At 65.6% G+C, this 14642-nt stretch overlaps 3 protein-coding genes across 3 annotated transcripts; 2 read left to right on the top strand and 1 right to left on the bottom strand.

Moving 5' to 3' along the window:
• EMIHUDRAFT_110905 (hypothetical protein) lies at window positions 1-831 on the top strand (the record flags this gene model as incomplete). The annotated part of the gene is made up of 1 exon (XM_005787498.1): window positions 1-831. One exon carries the CDS (start codon window positions 1-3, stop codon window positions 829-831), a length of 831 nt encoding a protein of 276 aa, XP_005787555.1.
• A 916-nt stretch (window positions 832-1747) lies between these two features.
• On the bottom strand, window positions 1748-6171 carry EMIHUDRAFT_455385 (Hsp104; the record flags this gene model as incomplete). Its single annotated transcript, XM_005787413.1, has 11 exons — window positions 1748-2552; window positions 2936-3131; window positions 3437-3724; window positions 3869-3981; window positions 4047-4130; window positions 4257-4307; window positions 4534-4572; window positions 4689-4773; window positions 4935-5361; window positions 5500-5596; window positions 5677-6171. 11 exons carry the CDS (start codon window positions 6169-6171, stop codon window positions 2088-2090), a joined length of 2340 nt encoding a protein of 779 aa, XP_005787470.1. The 3' UTR covers window positions 1748-2087.
• A 3742-nt stretch (window positions 6172-9913) lies between these two features.
• On the top strand, window positions 9914-12262 carry EMIHUDRAFT_441019 (hypothetical protein). The gene is made up of 4 exons (XM_005787412.1): window positions 9914-10421; window positions 10597-10838; window positions 11031-11232; window positions 11349-12262. Exons 1-4 carry the CDS (start codon window positions 9987-9989, stop codon window positions 12192-12194), a joined length of 1725 nt encoding a protein of 574 aa, XP_005787469.1. The 5' UTR covers window positions 9914-9986; the 3' UTR covers window positions 12195-12262.
• The last annotated feature ends 2380 nt before the right edge of the window (window positions 12263-14642 follow it).

Below are 14642 nucleotides of genomic sequence, written 5' to 3'. Positions count from 1 at the left end.
ATGGCCGCCGCCGCCCTCGCCGTCAACGGCGACTTTTACGACCGTCTGCTCGCGGTCGGCGGCAACAGCGCTTGTGCCGACTGCGCAAGCAAAGAGCCTCCCACCTGGGCGTCCTCGAACCTCGGCGTGGTGCTGTGCAACGAGTGCGTAGGCGCACACCGTGGCCTAGGCGTCCACATCTCGAAGCCGCTGTCTCTCAAGATGGATGCGTGGAGCGAAGAGGCGCAAGCGTTCATGCTATCCAAGGGCAACGCGGTGGTGAACGCCGAGCTCGAGGCGCACAGCGCGGCCGCCGCGAGCAAGCCCGATGCGGACGCGCCGCTCGAGACCAAGGTGGCCTTCGTCAAGTCCAAGTACGAGAAGATGGCCTTCAAGGCGGGCGGCGACGGCGTGGTCGTCGAGGCGGCGAGGACCTCGGATCGCTTCTCGAGCAAGGGCCAGGTGCACGCTGGGATCGCCATTGTCCGCGTGCTCAAGGCGCACGACCTGCTCAACGCGGACGATTCAACGGGTCTCGGGCTCGATAAGTCGGACCCGTACGTCAAGATTATCTCGCCGACCGGAAAGAGCGCGCAGACGAAGGTCATTGACAACGACCTCAACCCGGAGTGGAACGAGACGCTGCAGCTCAACGTGGACGACCTCAAGCCGCTGCGACTCGAGGTGTGGGACTCTGACACGCTCACGGCCGACGACCCGCTTGGCCACGGGGACATCGTGTTGACGGGGTTGGCACCGGGTGAGCCGACCAAGAAGAAAGTCGAGCTGATAGGCCATCCCAGCCAGGGGTGGGTGGAGGTTGAGATAACCTTTGCCGCGTTGGACGCATAGAGTGGCTGGGAGGCATGCAGGCATCCTGATCCACAACCCAGCGGCGGTGTGTCACGCTGCCTTTCGGGGTTCAGTTTTATTGCGACCACGTACTGTGAGCAACAGCAAGAGCGCACGAGTAAAACACATATACGAACTCCTGCAAGTGCTATTTTAGCACAAAAAAATCACAGAAAATTCACAAGCGCTCGCGGAGCCGAGCCACGCGTCACGCAGCAGCCCTGAGGTGCCTTGAGCACACATGCGAGCGCCCATGGTCATATCTCGTCGTGCACTTGCCTGACAGTAGTTTGCGGAAGACCGCCGCCAGCATGTCGTCGCACCGGCGCTGCCGGTGGCCGAAGGCAGCCACCGTGGGTCCAGCAGCGCGAGCTGCTGTGCATCCGCGCTCCCAGAGCATGCCGGTGGATGGCCTTGACCAGGCCTGAGCAGCTCAGGAGTGGAGGCAGCCTCTGTCTGGACGAGCAGCGCTGGATCGCCAAACCAGCAGAAGAGCGCCGAGCGGCAGCGCCGACTCCGTGAGGCCACTCCAACTCGCACATCTCAAGCTGTATCTCGAGAACGCGATCGAGTTAGAAGCTCATCGACACGGCGTCTTCAATGGTTTGGCTAGCCCGTCACTCCAGTCAGTGGGAACCAGCGACGAATCGGCCATCCTGCCCCCCTTTTGGGTTTGTGCTAATAGCACTTGCGGGAGGGTCGCACTGACGTATATAACCACAAGACAAGACACTCAGCCAACGTTGGCTGAGTGTCTTGTCTTGTGGTTCTGTGTGTCGCTCCTGTGTGACCGTCATCGCCCGTCCTGCGTCCACCCATACCGCGTTGGTGTCCCAGTCGTTGGACGTTGGTCGGACTGTGTTTCGCCTTCCCATCAATCAATCAATCGCATACCGATTACCGTAGCTCTAAGCTCAGCACACAGCAGACATATTGCATTCCCAGACCACATACACGTAACACGAGAGGTCCCAAGGCACCTGCGCTGGCGACTGTCAACCCCTCCGGACCACTCTACCGTCTTACCCGGTACCCGCCCCGCCACAGAAAACAAGCTGAGCCGCGGACTGAGATGCTATGCCGTTGTTGACTGGTGTGTACCTGTAGCTGTACGTGATGGCGCGCGTGTCAGGGGACTCCTCTTATTCGGGACGCAGCAACAGAGCGGGCTCCTCGACTCGCGTCGAGGACCCCTTGGTGAGACTGCGTCCGGCAGGGGACCCTGGCGCAGACCCCTAGTCCCCCGCCGCGGGCCCTCACCCAGCCGGTCGCGAGCTCGCATCGCGGTCCTCATCACTGGCCCTCTCCCTCGCCTTCTTGCTCTCCTTCTGCGTTGCTGCCGCCGCCTTGGCCGCCGCCTCGCCCTCGCCCTCCTTCTCCTCGCCGGCGGGTCTCTTTGGCCGCCCCCTGGTGTCCCACGCCCAACGCCGCATCAGCTCGTGGCGTGCCGCCTCGCTCTGCTCGAGCTCCGCCGACAGCAGCTCCGCCTGCGCCGCCTCTGCCTCTGGCAGCACGGCGCGCACCGCCTCGAGATGCTCGAGCAGCAAATCGAACCGGCGACGGTCGAGCGAGCGTTGCTCCTGCTGCAGCTCCCGCTGCAGCGCCGCCTCGCGAGCGCTCTCCGCCGCAAGGGAGGCCTTCTCGGTCTCCACCTGCTCGAGCACCTGCTGCTGCAGCGCGACGTCCTCGTCGCCGTCGAGCTTGACGCACAGGGCCTTGAGGGAAGGGGAGGGAAGGTCAACTCCTCAACACACACACACACACACACACACACACACACACACACACACACACACACACACACACACACACACACACACACACACACACACACACACACACACACACACACACACACACGAAGGTGGTGGGGCAAGGGCCAGGGCAACCCTCGCGACTCAACGTCTAAAAGACGCGAGCCCCACGGCATTCAATGTGCAAGGCCCAGTGCGCGTGGGTGAGCGGTGTGTGTGTGTGTGTGTGTGTGTGTGTGTGTGTGTGATGAGTGTGTGTGTGTGTGTGTGTGTGTGTGTGTGTGTGTGTGTGTGTGTGTGTGTGTGTGTGTGTGTGTGTGTGTGTGTGTGAGTGAGTGTAGGGCCTTGAGCTCCGCCGAGAGCTCGGCCGCCTCGGCGAACTTGCGCGAGGAGGATGCGAGCTTGACCTCGAGCTCCAGCCTGGCCCGCTGGTCCTGCAGCCCCTTGACCTCCAGCTGCAGCCGCCCCGCCTCCGCCTCCCCCTGCACGACCGCATCGCCGTGGCGCCTCTGGGCGGCGCGGCAGTCGGCGAGCTCGTCGAGTATCCTGCTCACACCTCCTGCTGTGAACAGCGTCTCTTCACACCTCCTGCTGTGAACACGTCGAGCATCCTGCCGCACTGCTCACGCTCTCGCGAGCGGTGAAGAGCCAAGCTGCTCGACGCGCTGACCAGCCGCGCCGCCCCTCGCTGCGCGCCTTGCCGCCGCTCCACCTCCGACTCGGCCTCGTGCACCGCCGCCGCCGCCGCGCCGACCCACGCCGCGCGCTCCTTTTGCTTGGCGGCGAAGGTGGAGGCCGTCGCCTCGTGGCGCGCCTTGCTCTCCTGCAGCGCCGCGGCGATCGCGGCCGACAGAGCGCCCGCCTGCTCGAGCGCGTCGAGCTTGCTGCGCAGCTCGGCGGCGCCGGCGCTCGCCGCCAGCCGAACCTCCACCGCCTCGATGGCGGCGTCACATCGCGCCACGCTCACGCCGCACTCTGCCTGCTCCGCCAGCTTCTGATCCAGCGCCTCGCGCAGCGCCGCAACCTCCTCCGCCAGCCCTCGCTCCCGCGCCTCCCACCGCGCACGGTCGGCCACGTCGTGCCTCGTCTCGTCCGCGAGGGCGGCGCTCATCGCCTCCTCCGCTGCTGTCGCCTCCGCGCTCAGAGTCGACCGCCTCGCCTCCTCCTTGCGCAGCGCTTCCCCCTCCTCCTCGACCGCCCTCTCCTCCGCCGCCAGCCTCGCCGCCTCCTCCTCGCCCGCCTCGCCCGCGAGCGCACGCCTCGCCGCAAGGCACGCGCGGCACTGCCCAGCGAGCGCCGCCCACGCCGCCTCCTCGCGCCGCACCAGCTCCCCCTTCCTCGCGGCGGCGCGGTCGTACCCCCCCTCCTCCCGCGCCTCCTCGCCGCGCAGCGCCCCCTATGAACCATTGGCGATCGACACGGACCGACACACACGACAGAGTGGCTCGCAGAGCGTGACACGATTGCCTCCCGCGCCGCCAGCGTCTCCAGACGCTCAGACAGCGACGCTGCCCGCGCGTAGTCCTCGCCCGCCGCCGCCGCCGCCTAGGGAGTGGCAGCCAGCGACGCTTCGACACGGAGCGACACCGACCACGGACGCCGACGCTTCTGAGGCCGACGAAATTCTTTTTTCGATGGGGGGGGGGGGGGCGGGCCGTGTGGGGTACTAACATCCGCCGCCGCCTGCGCCGCCGTCGTCTCCTCCCTTTGCGTCGCGATCTCCTCCAGCTCCGCCGAGATGTCCGCCCGCCGCCGGAGGGAGCTCAGCTGCTCGCCTAATGGAAGTGTCTACAAAGTGTCTAGGAAGTGTCCGCCCGCCGCCGGAGGGAGCTCAGCTGCTCGCCTAATGGAAGTGTCTACAAAGTGTCTAGGAAGTGTCCGCCCGCCGCCGGAGGGAGCCCCGCTGCTCGCCGCTGAGCAGGCGCCGCTCGGCGGCCAGCTCCGCCACCTCTCGCTCCGCAGCCTCTCTCACGGCCGGCAAATCCACCTGCACGGGCAGAGTCGGTCATCTCGGCCAATCTCGGGTAATCTCGGGCAACCTCGGCAACTCTCGGCAACTCTCGGCAACTCTCGGCAACTCTCGGCTACTCTCGGCAAGTCCACCTCCACCGGCAGCTGCTCCGCGCCGAGAAGCACCTGCTGGAACCGCCGCTCGAGCGCGGCGTCCGTCTCGACGAGGAGGCGGTACCTGCACGGCAGCGTCCGAGAAGGTTCCGAGAAGGTTCCGAGAAGGTTCCGAGAGGCCGTCTCGACGAGGAGGCGGTACCTGCACGGCAGCGTCCGAGAAGGCTCCGAGAAGGTTCCGAGAAGGTTCCGAGAGGTCGCGCTTGCGGCGAGGAGGCGGCGCACTGTTCGAGCGTGCTCGCGCCGATGCACCTCAGCTTCGGGCTCGCCTTGAGGGCCGCCTTGAGGAGCGGCGCGGCGTCGAGAGGCGGGCCGACCAGCGAGTGAAGCTCGTCGAGGTAGAGGATCGCGCCTTCCCCCTCCGCCTGCTGCGCCTCCGACAGCAGCGCCCTGAGCCGCGCCTCAACCTCTCCGCGCCGCGTCGCGCCGCCGACCAGCGCGCCGAAGTCGACGGCGATCAGCCTCTTCCCCCTCACCGCCTGTGGCACGTCGCCGTTGGCGAGGAGGTGGGCCAGCCCCTCGACTACCGCAGCCTTGCCCGCGCCGGGCGCACCGAGCAGAGCCGGGTTGTTCTTGGTTCGCAGCGAGAGCACCGCCGCCACGCGCCGCACCGCCGCCTCCCTGCCGATCACCGGCGCCAGCCGCCCCGCGCCTGCCTCGGCAGTCAAGTCGCGCGTGTAGAGCTGCAGCGCTCCCCTCGGGGCCGAGGCCGCCGCGGGCGGGGCGGCGGCAGAGGCCGGTGCCTCCCCGCCGGCGGCCGAGGCGGCGCGCGGCGCGGACACTGCGCCACGCTCTCCGCTGGAGATTGCGCCACGCTCTTTGCTGCGGCTGTGCTCGGCTTGCAAGAGGGTGATGGCGGCGGTGAGGGAGGCGCGGTCGAGGTTGGCCTCGCGCATCAGCCTCGCCCCGCACCTTCGGAGTCGGACCGGGAGTTTGGGGGTGGGCTTTGGCCACGGGCTCGAGCAACTTCTCGCGCCGCACGCCTCGCGTCTTCGAGCAGTGCCAGCAGGACGTGCTTCGCCGACAGGCGCTCGTCGACGAGCAGCCGCCTCTGCGCCGCCGCCTTGCGGAGCAGCGCCAGCAGCGACTCACCCAGCTGGGGCGCCTCGCCTCCTCCGCGGGCGCGGACGCCCTGCGCCGCAGCAAAGTCCTCAAAGCCGACGCGCAGCGAGCGCGGGTCGGCGCCCGCGGCGGCGACGACGCGGCAGGCGATGGAGCCGTCGGCCAGAAGGGAGATGCCGAGGTGCTCGGCCTCGGCGCGTCTCTGGTTGAGGCGCTGGCACACCGGGACGAGGCCCTGCACAGAGGAATACCCTTGCACCGTCCAGAGCGCCGGTGAGAGGAGCTCGTCCGCGTTCTCCGCCATGCGGGCGCAGCGGTGCCGCGAGAGGGCGGGACGACGGCACGCGACGAAGGCGGACGGCGGCGCGATCGCCAGCGCAGCCGAGATCGCGCACAGCATATAGCACATCGGGCTGGGCGCCGTCGCGCAGCGGCCGTGAGAAGAGCCACCAGCAGAGGCAAAGGCACGTAAGAATTCAACGAAAAGAACTCTTGCTCCCCACAGGTTCGACCCTGTGTGGTGGCGGCGTGCCGTCCTCCCATCCCTCCCTTGGGTTGTCTGTTTTCTTTCTTTCTTTTTTACAGGTACGCCACGGTACCAAAAGAGGCACAGTCGCGGGGGTGCCTACACGAAGGCGTCGAGGTGGGCGAAGGGGGGAGGGCGGCAATCGCCCTCACCCTTACGACGCCCACCCCGGCACTCCCTGTCAACCCACACCTCCTTCTCAAGCGCAATCGCCCTGCGCTCCGCCTCCGCGGCACGCTTGCCCGCCTTCTTCGCCCCGAGGGGCGTGGCCGTGGCAGGCGTCCTGCGGTACCGGAGTTTACCCAATGAACACACCAGTGAGGGAGGGCGAGACGATCGAGGGGTCCCGTACCATGCGGAATCGACCCTATCCAGTGCTCAAGTGCTCAAGTCGTCGAGCACGACATACTTGAGCACTAGAGTGCTCAAGTGCTCAAGTATGTCGTCTAATACACGGGTTCTCCGTTGAGGAAGGCGCCGGCGCCATCCTGGCTCGCCGCCACGAAGCGGACCGACTCCCGGGAGCCGCGTGCCTCGCCCGCTCCCTGCCCTCGGCACGCGCCTTGCCATTCTTGCCACGAGGAGCAGACCGCGATCCCTCGGAGCCCTCCTCGGCGAACTCCACGGCGAGGTCGCGCCAGTTCCTGTTGTGGACCACCGTCGTGTGAAGCGCCGCTGCGCCTGATGCAGGAACTCGTTCTTGGACGTGAACTCGGCGAGGGGGTTGTTGCACGTGAGTGAGTGAGTGAGTGAGTGTTCTACGGCGGCCTCCTCGGAGGCGGCCTCCTCGGCGGCGGCGGCCTCCTCGGTGGCGGCGGACTTGGTGGCGGCGGACTTGGTGGCGGTCTCCTCGGCGGCGCACTCCTCGGCGGCGGTCTCCTCGGCGGCGGCGGACTTGGCGGCGGCCTCCTCGGTGGCGGCCTCCTCGGTGGCGGCCTCCTCCTTCACAACGACGTCGTTGTTGACGCCGCACGCCTGCGTGAGGGAGACACGTAAATGTTTGGAGACGGGGACACCGCAGGGACAATGCCGATCCTGGCGTAAACGTGCGCGCACCTCAGCTCCGAGCGAAGGCGGCAGCGTCAGGCTCGCGCGGCGGCGCTGATACCACTCCTCATACTCCGCACTGGAAGCGTTTATATCCTCATCCTCTGTGCGCGTTGTCGCTCCCTTCCCTTCTCCATCGTTGTCGCCTCTGTCGACTGCGGCGCTGCCTCTTCCCTCGCCTCCGTCCTCCTCGTCTCGCCTGCCATCGTCCCGCGTCTCCTCGTCCTCGCCATCGTCTTGGCCGTTGTCTACCTGTTCATCGTGTCCCTTGCTGCTGGTGGCATCGCCGTTGGCTTCCTCTCTCCCCCTTTCCTCCCCGCCCCTCTCGCTGTCTGGTGTTAATGGACCCCCTTCCTCTCCCTCGCCACTGTCACCGTCACCATCCCCGTCGCTACCGCCCTCCATCCCCGCCGCCCTTTGTCTCACACTCGTCTCTGCCATGTCCGCTGTCGCCGCCGTCCTGTCTGTTGCACTCTGTGCTCCGTGTTTTTCAATCCATCCTTCACGAAGCCCTCCCATGTAGCTAGCGTTCTTTGCGAATGTCTCGAAATGGCCAGCAGGCGCTGTCTGCTCGCGGCCTGTGCGGGCCGCTCGTTCTCCTCGCCCTTCTTTCGTCCTCCCGTCCCTCCCCTCCACCATCGCCTTCTCGGCACTTCTTTCTCCATCCGCCTTGCCCTGCCTTTCGTATCATGCCGTTCGCCCTCCATTCGGTGACTTCCATAGCTGTCGGCCTCCTTTTGGGTGGCGGCCTGGCGCCCTCAGGATAGAGTCTAAACATAGAGCCGTACGGTGGTGCGTCAACCCCTCGACGTCGCTGTCGCCCTCCCCGTCCCCTCCGTCAACATGGTCCAGCCGCGCGAGAGAGGGAATGGCGCGTGAGAGAGAGAGTTGTGTGTTGCGCGTCAGCGGCTTTTTTCGGAAATTTACTTTTTTCTTTAAATTTTCTTTTTCCGCTTACCCTTCCAAGATTATATAGTGCTTCTATGGATAACGTATGCGGGGTTCGATCAAGTCCTTGCTTTCCTCTCCGCCCTCCACCCTCCAGAGCCAACCCTACGCCACGGTGATGCCATGAAAAGATCGTGCAGTCGTCAACGGCGCAGCCGCCTCCCACGCGTTCGTCGCGGGATCGTATCGCTCAAGCGAGCTGAGGGTCTCGTTCTCGTCGTTGCCGCCCATTACGTACAACTTGCCATCGAGTACCGCAGCTGCGAGGTTTGCGCGAGCCGCCGCCATCGGCGCCACCGGCTCCCACGCATCCAACGCAGGGTCGTACCGCTCGACCGAGCTGAGGCGGCCGCCGCCGTACCCGCCAACAGCGTACAGCTTGCCGTCGAGCACCGTCACGGCGAGACCCCACCGCACCTCCGCCATCGGCGCCACCGCCTCCCATGCGTTCGTCGCGGGGTCGTACCGCTCGACCGAGCTGAGGGGGACATCGTCCTCGTCGAGGCCGCCCACAGCATACAGCTTGCCGTCGAGCACCGCCACGCCAACAGCAGCCCGCGACACCGCTATCGGCGCCACAGCCTCCCACGCGTTCGTCGCCGGGTCGTACCGCTCGACCGAGCTGAGGCGGCCGACGACGTCGCTATACCCGCCCACAGCGTACAGCTTGCCGTCGAGCACTGCCACGGCGTGATGCTCGCGTACCGTCGCCATCGGCGCCACCGCCTCCCACGACTTCGTAGCAAAGTCGTACCGCTCCACCGAGCTGGAAGTTGCGCTGTCAGCCTCACTCTCGCCCCCCGGCGCGTAGAGCTTGCCATCGAGCACCGCCGTGCCGACATACTTTCGTGCCGTCGGCATCGGCGCCACAGCCTCCCTCTCCTCCCACTCATTCGTTGACGGGTCGTACCGCTCCAGCGAGTTGACAAACTCGCCATCGCTGTCGTGGCCGCCGATCACGACCAGGCGCGGCCTCTTGCGCTTCTTCAGCGTCTCCTTCCAGCCGCGGCGCCACGCGCGGCACGTCCCCTTGACGGCGTGCTCCGTGGTCGGCAGCTGGGCGAGGATGTGCGGGGCGAGGTCCGGCGAGAGGAGGACCTCGGAGAGCACCCACTCAGGCTGCTCCACGAGCCGTGCGGCGTGCTCCTCCGCCACGCGCATTGCGGCGGCGCTCCAGAGAGGCGCCTGCTCGTCGATGAAGGCGACGAGCTGCTCTGGCGAGAGGCCAGACAGGCGGGTGCTGCGGTGGGAGGCCATCGGCGAGTGCAAACTATTTTTTTTCGACAGTCCGATCGCGTGGGACGAGAGCGCTTCGAGGGCCGCGAGGGAGCGGCTCCAGAGCTGGCTGACGTGTGGCGCGGCTTTGTGCTGCCAAGGGAGAGAGATTTTTATTAAGCCAAGGGTGATGGTGGTGTGCTGAGGCGCCGAGTGAGGCGAGTGCAATGAGAAAACGACCTGGCCGGTTGGTACGCGTCGGTGAGAGGTTGGTCTGTCTCACAGCTCACTCTCCGAGTGCATCTGTGCATGCGCGAGTCTCTTCTTTTATTCTAGCACAAAAAGAATTTCGCGATTTTGCGGTCAAAGACAGCGGGGCCGACGGGACGAAGGCCGCGGGCTCAACCAGCCTCGCAAGGACTGGAAGCTGCCCCCAGCCGCATTTCACCACCTTCACCACAAGCCAGCCAGCTGCGTCGATGGCCTTGGAGCTTCCTCCGACGTACCAGGACTCCAAAGAGGAGGCGGGGTCGGCATACGAGAGCAGTTACGAGAGAGCCAAGACGGAGCTCGACGCCGCCAAGACTGAGCTGGAGGCGTTACGCAAAGCCGCTCTCGACATACGGCTTGCTGCCACCTTGACCGACCCTTCGTTGCTGCCATCGACGATGACCACTGCACCCACCTTCGACGCGGACAAGGTCGCCGAAGAGATGGAGCGGCTGCTGGGCATGGAGCAGGCGCAGTTCTCTCCTGGCGCCACGCCGTGGCTGATTGGCGGTCTTGGTGCCGGCTATGCGCCGCCGACGTCGTCTGAGATGCTTCCCAACATGCTCCTTTCCAGCGAGGCACAGGCGTTCGTCAAGGAGCACAAGGACCTGTACACTACCTTCAATGTGTCAGAGTTCCCGCAGGTGCAAGTAGAGTCGCGCCAAGCACGCCTAGCTGCCCTCCTTGCGGTGCAATCACTCAGCAGTAGAGTCGCGCCAAGCACGCCTAGCTGCCCTCCTTGCGGTGCAATCACTCAGCAGTAGAGTCGCGCCAAGCACGCCTAGCTCCCTCCTTTGACCCCAGACCCGCCCCTCGCAGTACGGTCTCTGGCTCTCGATCAGCCGCTGGGGCACCGACTGGGCGCTCATCAACATCACGGGCCATGCAGCCGGGGAGGCACCTCAGGCGCTGCCCTTCTTCGCTCTCTGGGACGAAGGCGACGACGCGACGCAGAAGAACGCGCCGCGCCCGACGATGGTCCCGTGGCTGGCCCAGCCGCGCTCAGACGTGTGGGTGCCCTGGCTCGGCTGTCGATGCTCGTGGCCGGTGACGCAGCAGTGGTGAGCCGGCCGCTCTCGCCTCGCCTCGCCTCTCCTCGCCTGCTCTCCTCGCCCGTCCTCGCCCGCGATTTGTGCCGTTTCCTCGCCTCGCCTCGCCTCGCCTCTCCTCTCCTCTCCGGCCACCGACTCGCCATCTCGAGCTCACCGTCTCGCCATCTCGAGCTCACCGTCTCGCCTCCCTCCCTCTGCCAGCTGGTTCTTCTACTTCTCCAACGTGCAGGCGATCGCGACCCTCTGGATGACCGTCCTCTGCATCTTCCTCTGGGGCCTGCTCGAGGGGCTTATCGTCAAGGACTTCATCGCAAAGGTGCCCGACAAGATCACCTTCTGGGTCGACTACGCCACGCACCCGACGCCGCTCTCGACGCGCATCTGCATGTTCCTCATCTTCACGGCGCCGCCCCCGCCCCCGCCCCCGGCCCCACCCTCGCCCCCGCCCCCACCCCCGGCCCCGGCCCCGGCCCCGGCCCCGCCCCCGCCCCCGCCCCTGACCAGGCCACCTGTCGCCAGGTCTTCCCCTTTTACGTCGTCGCGTTCGTCTCCAACGGCAACAAGCTGACGGAGAACTACTACGCGGGCCTGTACCAGCTGCGCGTGATGCTGCGCTCGCTGGCGAGCCGCCCCGAGGCTGGCACGTACGCCTACTGCACTCTCGCCTACTGGACGATCCTCACCGAGATCTGGACCGTGATCATCCCGGCCTACCTGCCCTTCCTCTGCCCGATCGCTGTCCAAATGTACTTCGAGTTCTCGCTCGAGAACATCGCCAAGCTGTACGTGCTCTTCGACATCGTCTTCAAGAACATCTCGCAGTATGGGCTCGACTTTGCAATGTTCCTCCTCTGCCTCAAGGCGGACACGCAAAAAGCGACGACGGTGATGGTGCTGGGGAAGCGCGCGGCGCTCGAGTGCCGCTCCGCCATGTTCCTCTACCTGTGGACCCTCTGGCTCTTCATGTTCCTGATGGGTGTGATGATGAAGTGGAAGCTCACCTTCCTGTACCTCTGGATCGTTCCCACCCTGTGGCTGATCTACTGCGCCTTCTTCCAGGGCTACTCGTACTGCTTCGCCGGCCAGGCGGTCTGCCCGCCGCACACCGGCCCGCTCGTCCGCTGCATCCAGGTCCTCACCACGGGCACGATCCTACTCGGCTTTGTGTGGATGCGCGCCTGCTTCCTCTTCCCGTGCCTCTGCGCGCCAACGGTGCCGGGATGGCTCTTCTTCCCCCCCGACCACCCGCCGCCTAGCCCGCTCAAGGGCGACATCGACTGGGCCGCCTTTAGCTACCTGCTGGGCCTCGCGGCGAGGGGCTTCCCACAGCCGGAGGACTGTGTCTGGGAGCCTCCCGCGGGATGACGCCCATACTTTATTCATTCCGTTACAAAAGCAAGTCTTGTGACTCTTTTGTAACTGTAAATAGACGGAGGTCCCCGCAGCGACAGAGGTCAGAGCTCAGAGGGGTTCGGGATCATCCGAGGATCCGAGATACGAGAGAGCTCGCGGGGACCCACTCCTAAGTCGGTATCCGTGTGGCTAGCCATTCTCTCCGCGCGCTGGAGCCAGGACAGCAGTCAGCCAGGCTCTCCCGCGACACCGTAGACATGCATCGAGACCACCCTCGCTGTCAGCTGGCGGCGCGGACGGGCCTCGCCGACCGAGAGCCCCCCCCCCCCCCCGACCCCCTCGCCCCTGCACCTCATCCTCGCACAGCGTAGCTGCATTCGCCTTTGCTCACGTCAAGGAAGAGACCGGGCCGCCTCCTCGCACAGGAGTCGGCTCACGCGAGGGTCTTGGGCGCGTGGTGGCTCTCGCCGACGTAGCGAAAATAGTGCGCGCCAGTCCCGTGCCCAGTGTTGTGCGAGGGAGTTTTGTTGTAAAATTCTTTTATCACGAGTGGGAATGGTGGTGTGGGTGCGGGCGACGGCTTCTGAGGAAGGTCGTGCGAACTCCTTCTTCGCAAAATTCTTTTATCAGGCCGACGGCAATCCCCTCCCCTGCATTCTGTTGTTGAGTTGAGCTCCTCTCTTCCCAGATGATTGAGGCGAACGCACCACAGCGCCGCAACAACCGGCTGCGTGCAACCCGCACGGTTTTTGGCCTTCTCTGCCTCTTCCTCCTCACTCTCCACACGCCGCGTGCGGTCGACGAGCTGCGGCAGGCGCTCGCCGCCGCAAAGCAAATGCACTTCTGCCACAACAACTGGCACATCCGTCCGTGCACCTCCGAGCCCGAGTCCGAGCAGATGGTCTTCTGCCACAACAACTACCACACCAACGGATGCACCGAACGATACACCGCTCCTCCTCCGGCGCCGCCGCCGCCGCCAGGCCGACGGTTTGGTGGTGGTGGCAGCTCCATGCCCACGTCGGGGCCGATGCCGTGCGTCACGCCGGTAATGATCGCGCGCAACCCCGCCTGCGCGAGCGCGACCTTTCCCGAGTCCGCCTCGACCATCGAGTTTTGCACAGACATCGAGTGCTGGAAGAGGACGCTCACGCAGCGCACGCCTCCCGCGTGCATGCCTTGCACCACCTGGGGCCTCTCCTTTGTCAACAGCGCGAGTGGTGTCCCCTGGGCCCTCCGGGCGCCACCGTGCTGCGAGATTGGGACGACGGGCACAGGCCGCGCCAATAGCGACCCCGTCGTCCTTCAACTCGAGCACCACCAGGTCTGCCCATCGAGTGTGTGGTGAAAAGCTCAAGCGGACCCGCCCATCGCTTCCCTCCCACGGCCTCCGGCTGTCCAGCCACCCGCAGTCTCGCAGCGACACACCCGCGGTCCCCGCCACAGCTCTCACCCACTCTGCCCCCCGTCTCTCTCAGGATGCCGCCGAGGGACTGAGTTGGAACTCGGAGCTGCGCAAGGGATAGATCGCGTTGATCCCGTAGGAGCAAATGTACGGGCATGCGGCACCGCTCCCCTCGCGGCCGGAGTCGGCGCGCGTCAGGACCCACATCTCACTTCCGCGCGGTGCCCCTCTTAGGAGCCGCACCTCGTGACCGACTTCGAGAATGGGCCCGGCTACGACGAGAACCCGTACGAGGCAAGCGTGAAGGGCATGGTCGGCTGAGAAGCTCTCGTGCGAGGCTGAGAAGCTTTGCGGGAAGGATGTGCGTGTACAATACAGCACGCCACTTCCACACGCGCGTGTACGGTACGATCGACACCTCGGTCGTAGGAATTCGTAGGAAAAGTCGATCTTACAGTCAGATTCACATATTTTGACATCCGGTGCCGCGGTGCCGGTGCGGCACCGCCGGTGGAGACTGGAGAGCGTGTGCAACGCCGCACTGCGCGCAGCCGCAGGTCATGTGCGAGTGGTCAGTGGAGCGGGCCACGCAGCAGGCTCCTCGCGGGGCTGGGCAGCGATGGGCGCATCCCGCTGGCGAGGCTGCGCCCCGAGCGTACGTGTAGAGACTAGAGTCGTGATTGCCGAGCGAAGGAGCGTCTCTCACGCTCCGACGTCACCTCGTCAGAGGCGGAGGCTGATCTCGGTTGAAGACTCCGGCGAGGCCGCACGCGGGGTCCGCTCGATCTCGCCAGAGTCGTTCTCAGGCACGTCGCTGACAGTCCCAGATTGCTCGCCGCTTCTACGACGGCGAAAGGCAAAGGCAAGCCGAGGGGTGACGCTCTTCTTGGTGAAGGTCTTCAGGTCGGCGTGAACCACCAAACCCGTACCGGCGAGCTGCTTGGAGGTGTTCATGATCCGGTCGAGCCGTTTAGGCCACAGAGGCTCTGCGCCCATGACCACCAGCACCTGCGTGACAGGACGCCAGAGTGGTTTGGATTGCACGTGAGAATGTT

This window comes from Emiliania huxleyi (assembly GCF_000372725.1).
Source record: "Emiliania huxleyi CCMP1516 chromosome Unknown EMIHUscaffold_142, whole genome shotgun sequence".
NCBI classification, from domain to species: Eukaryota; Haptophyta; order Isochrysidales; family Noelaerhabdaceae; genus Emiliania; species Emiliania huxleyi.
Note: the sequence above shows the minus strand (reverse complement) of the source record. Positions and strands in the feature narration are given on the sequence as shown.

Coding starts and splice junctions, on each gene's coding strand:
- EMIHUDRAFT_441019 (XM_005787412.1), top strand. CDS start 9,987: ATGGCCTTGGAGCTTCCTCCGACGTACCAGGACTCCAAAGAGGAGGCG. Junction 10,422..10,596: donor ATGTGTCAGAGTTCCCGCAG/GTGCAAGTAGAG, acceptor CGCCCCTCGCAG/TACGGTCTCTGGCTCTCGAT. Junction 10,839..11,030: donor TGGCCGGTGACGCAGCAGTG/GTGAGCCGGCCG, acceptor TCCCTCTGCCAG/CTGGTTCTTCTACTTCTCCA.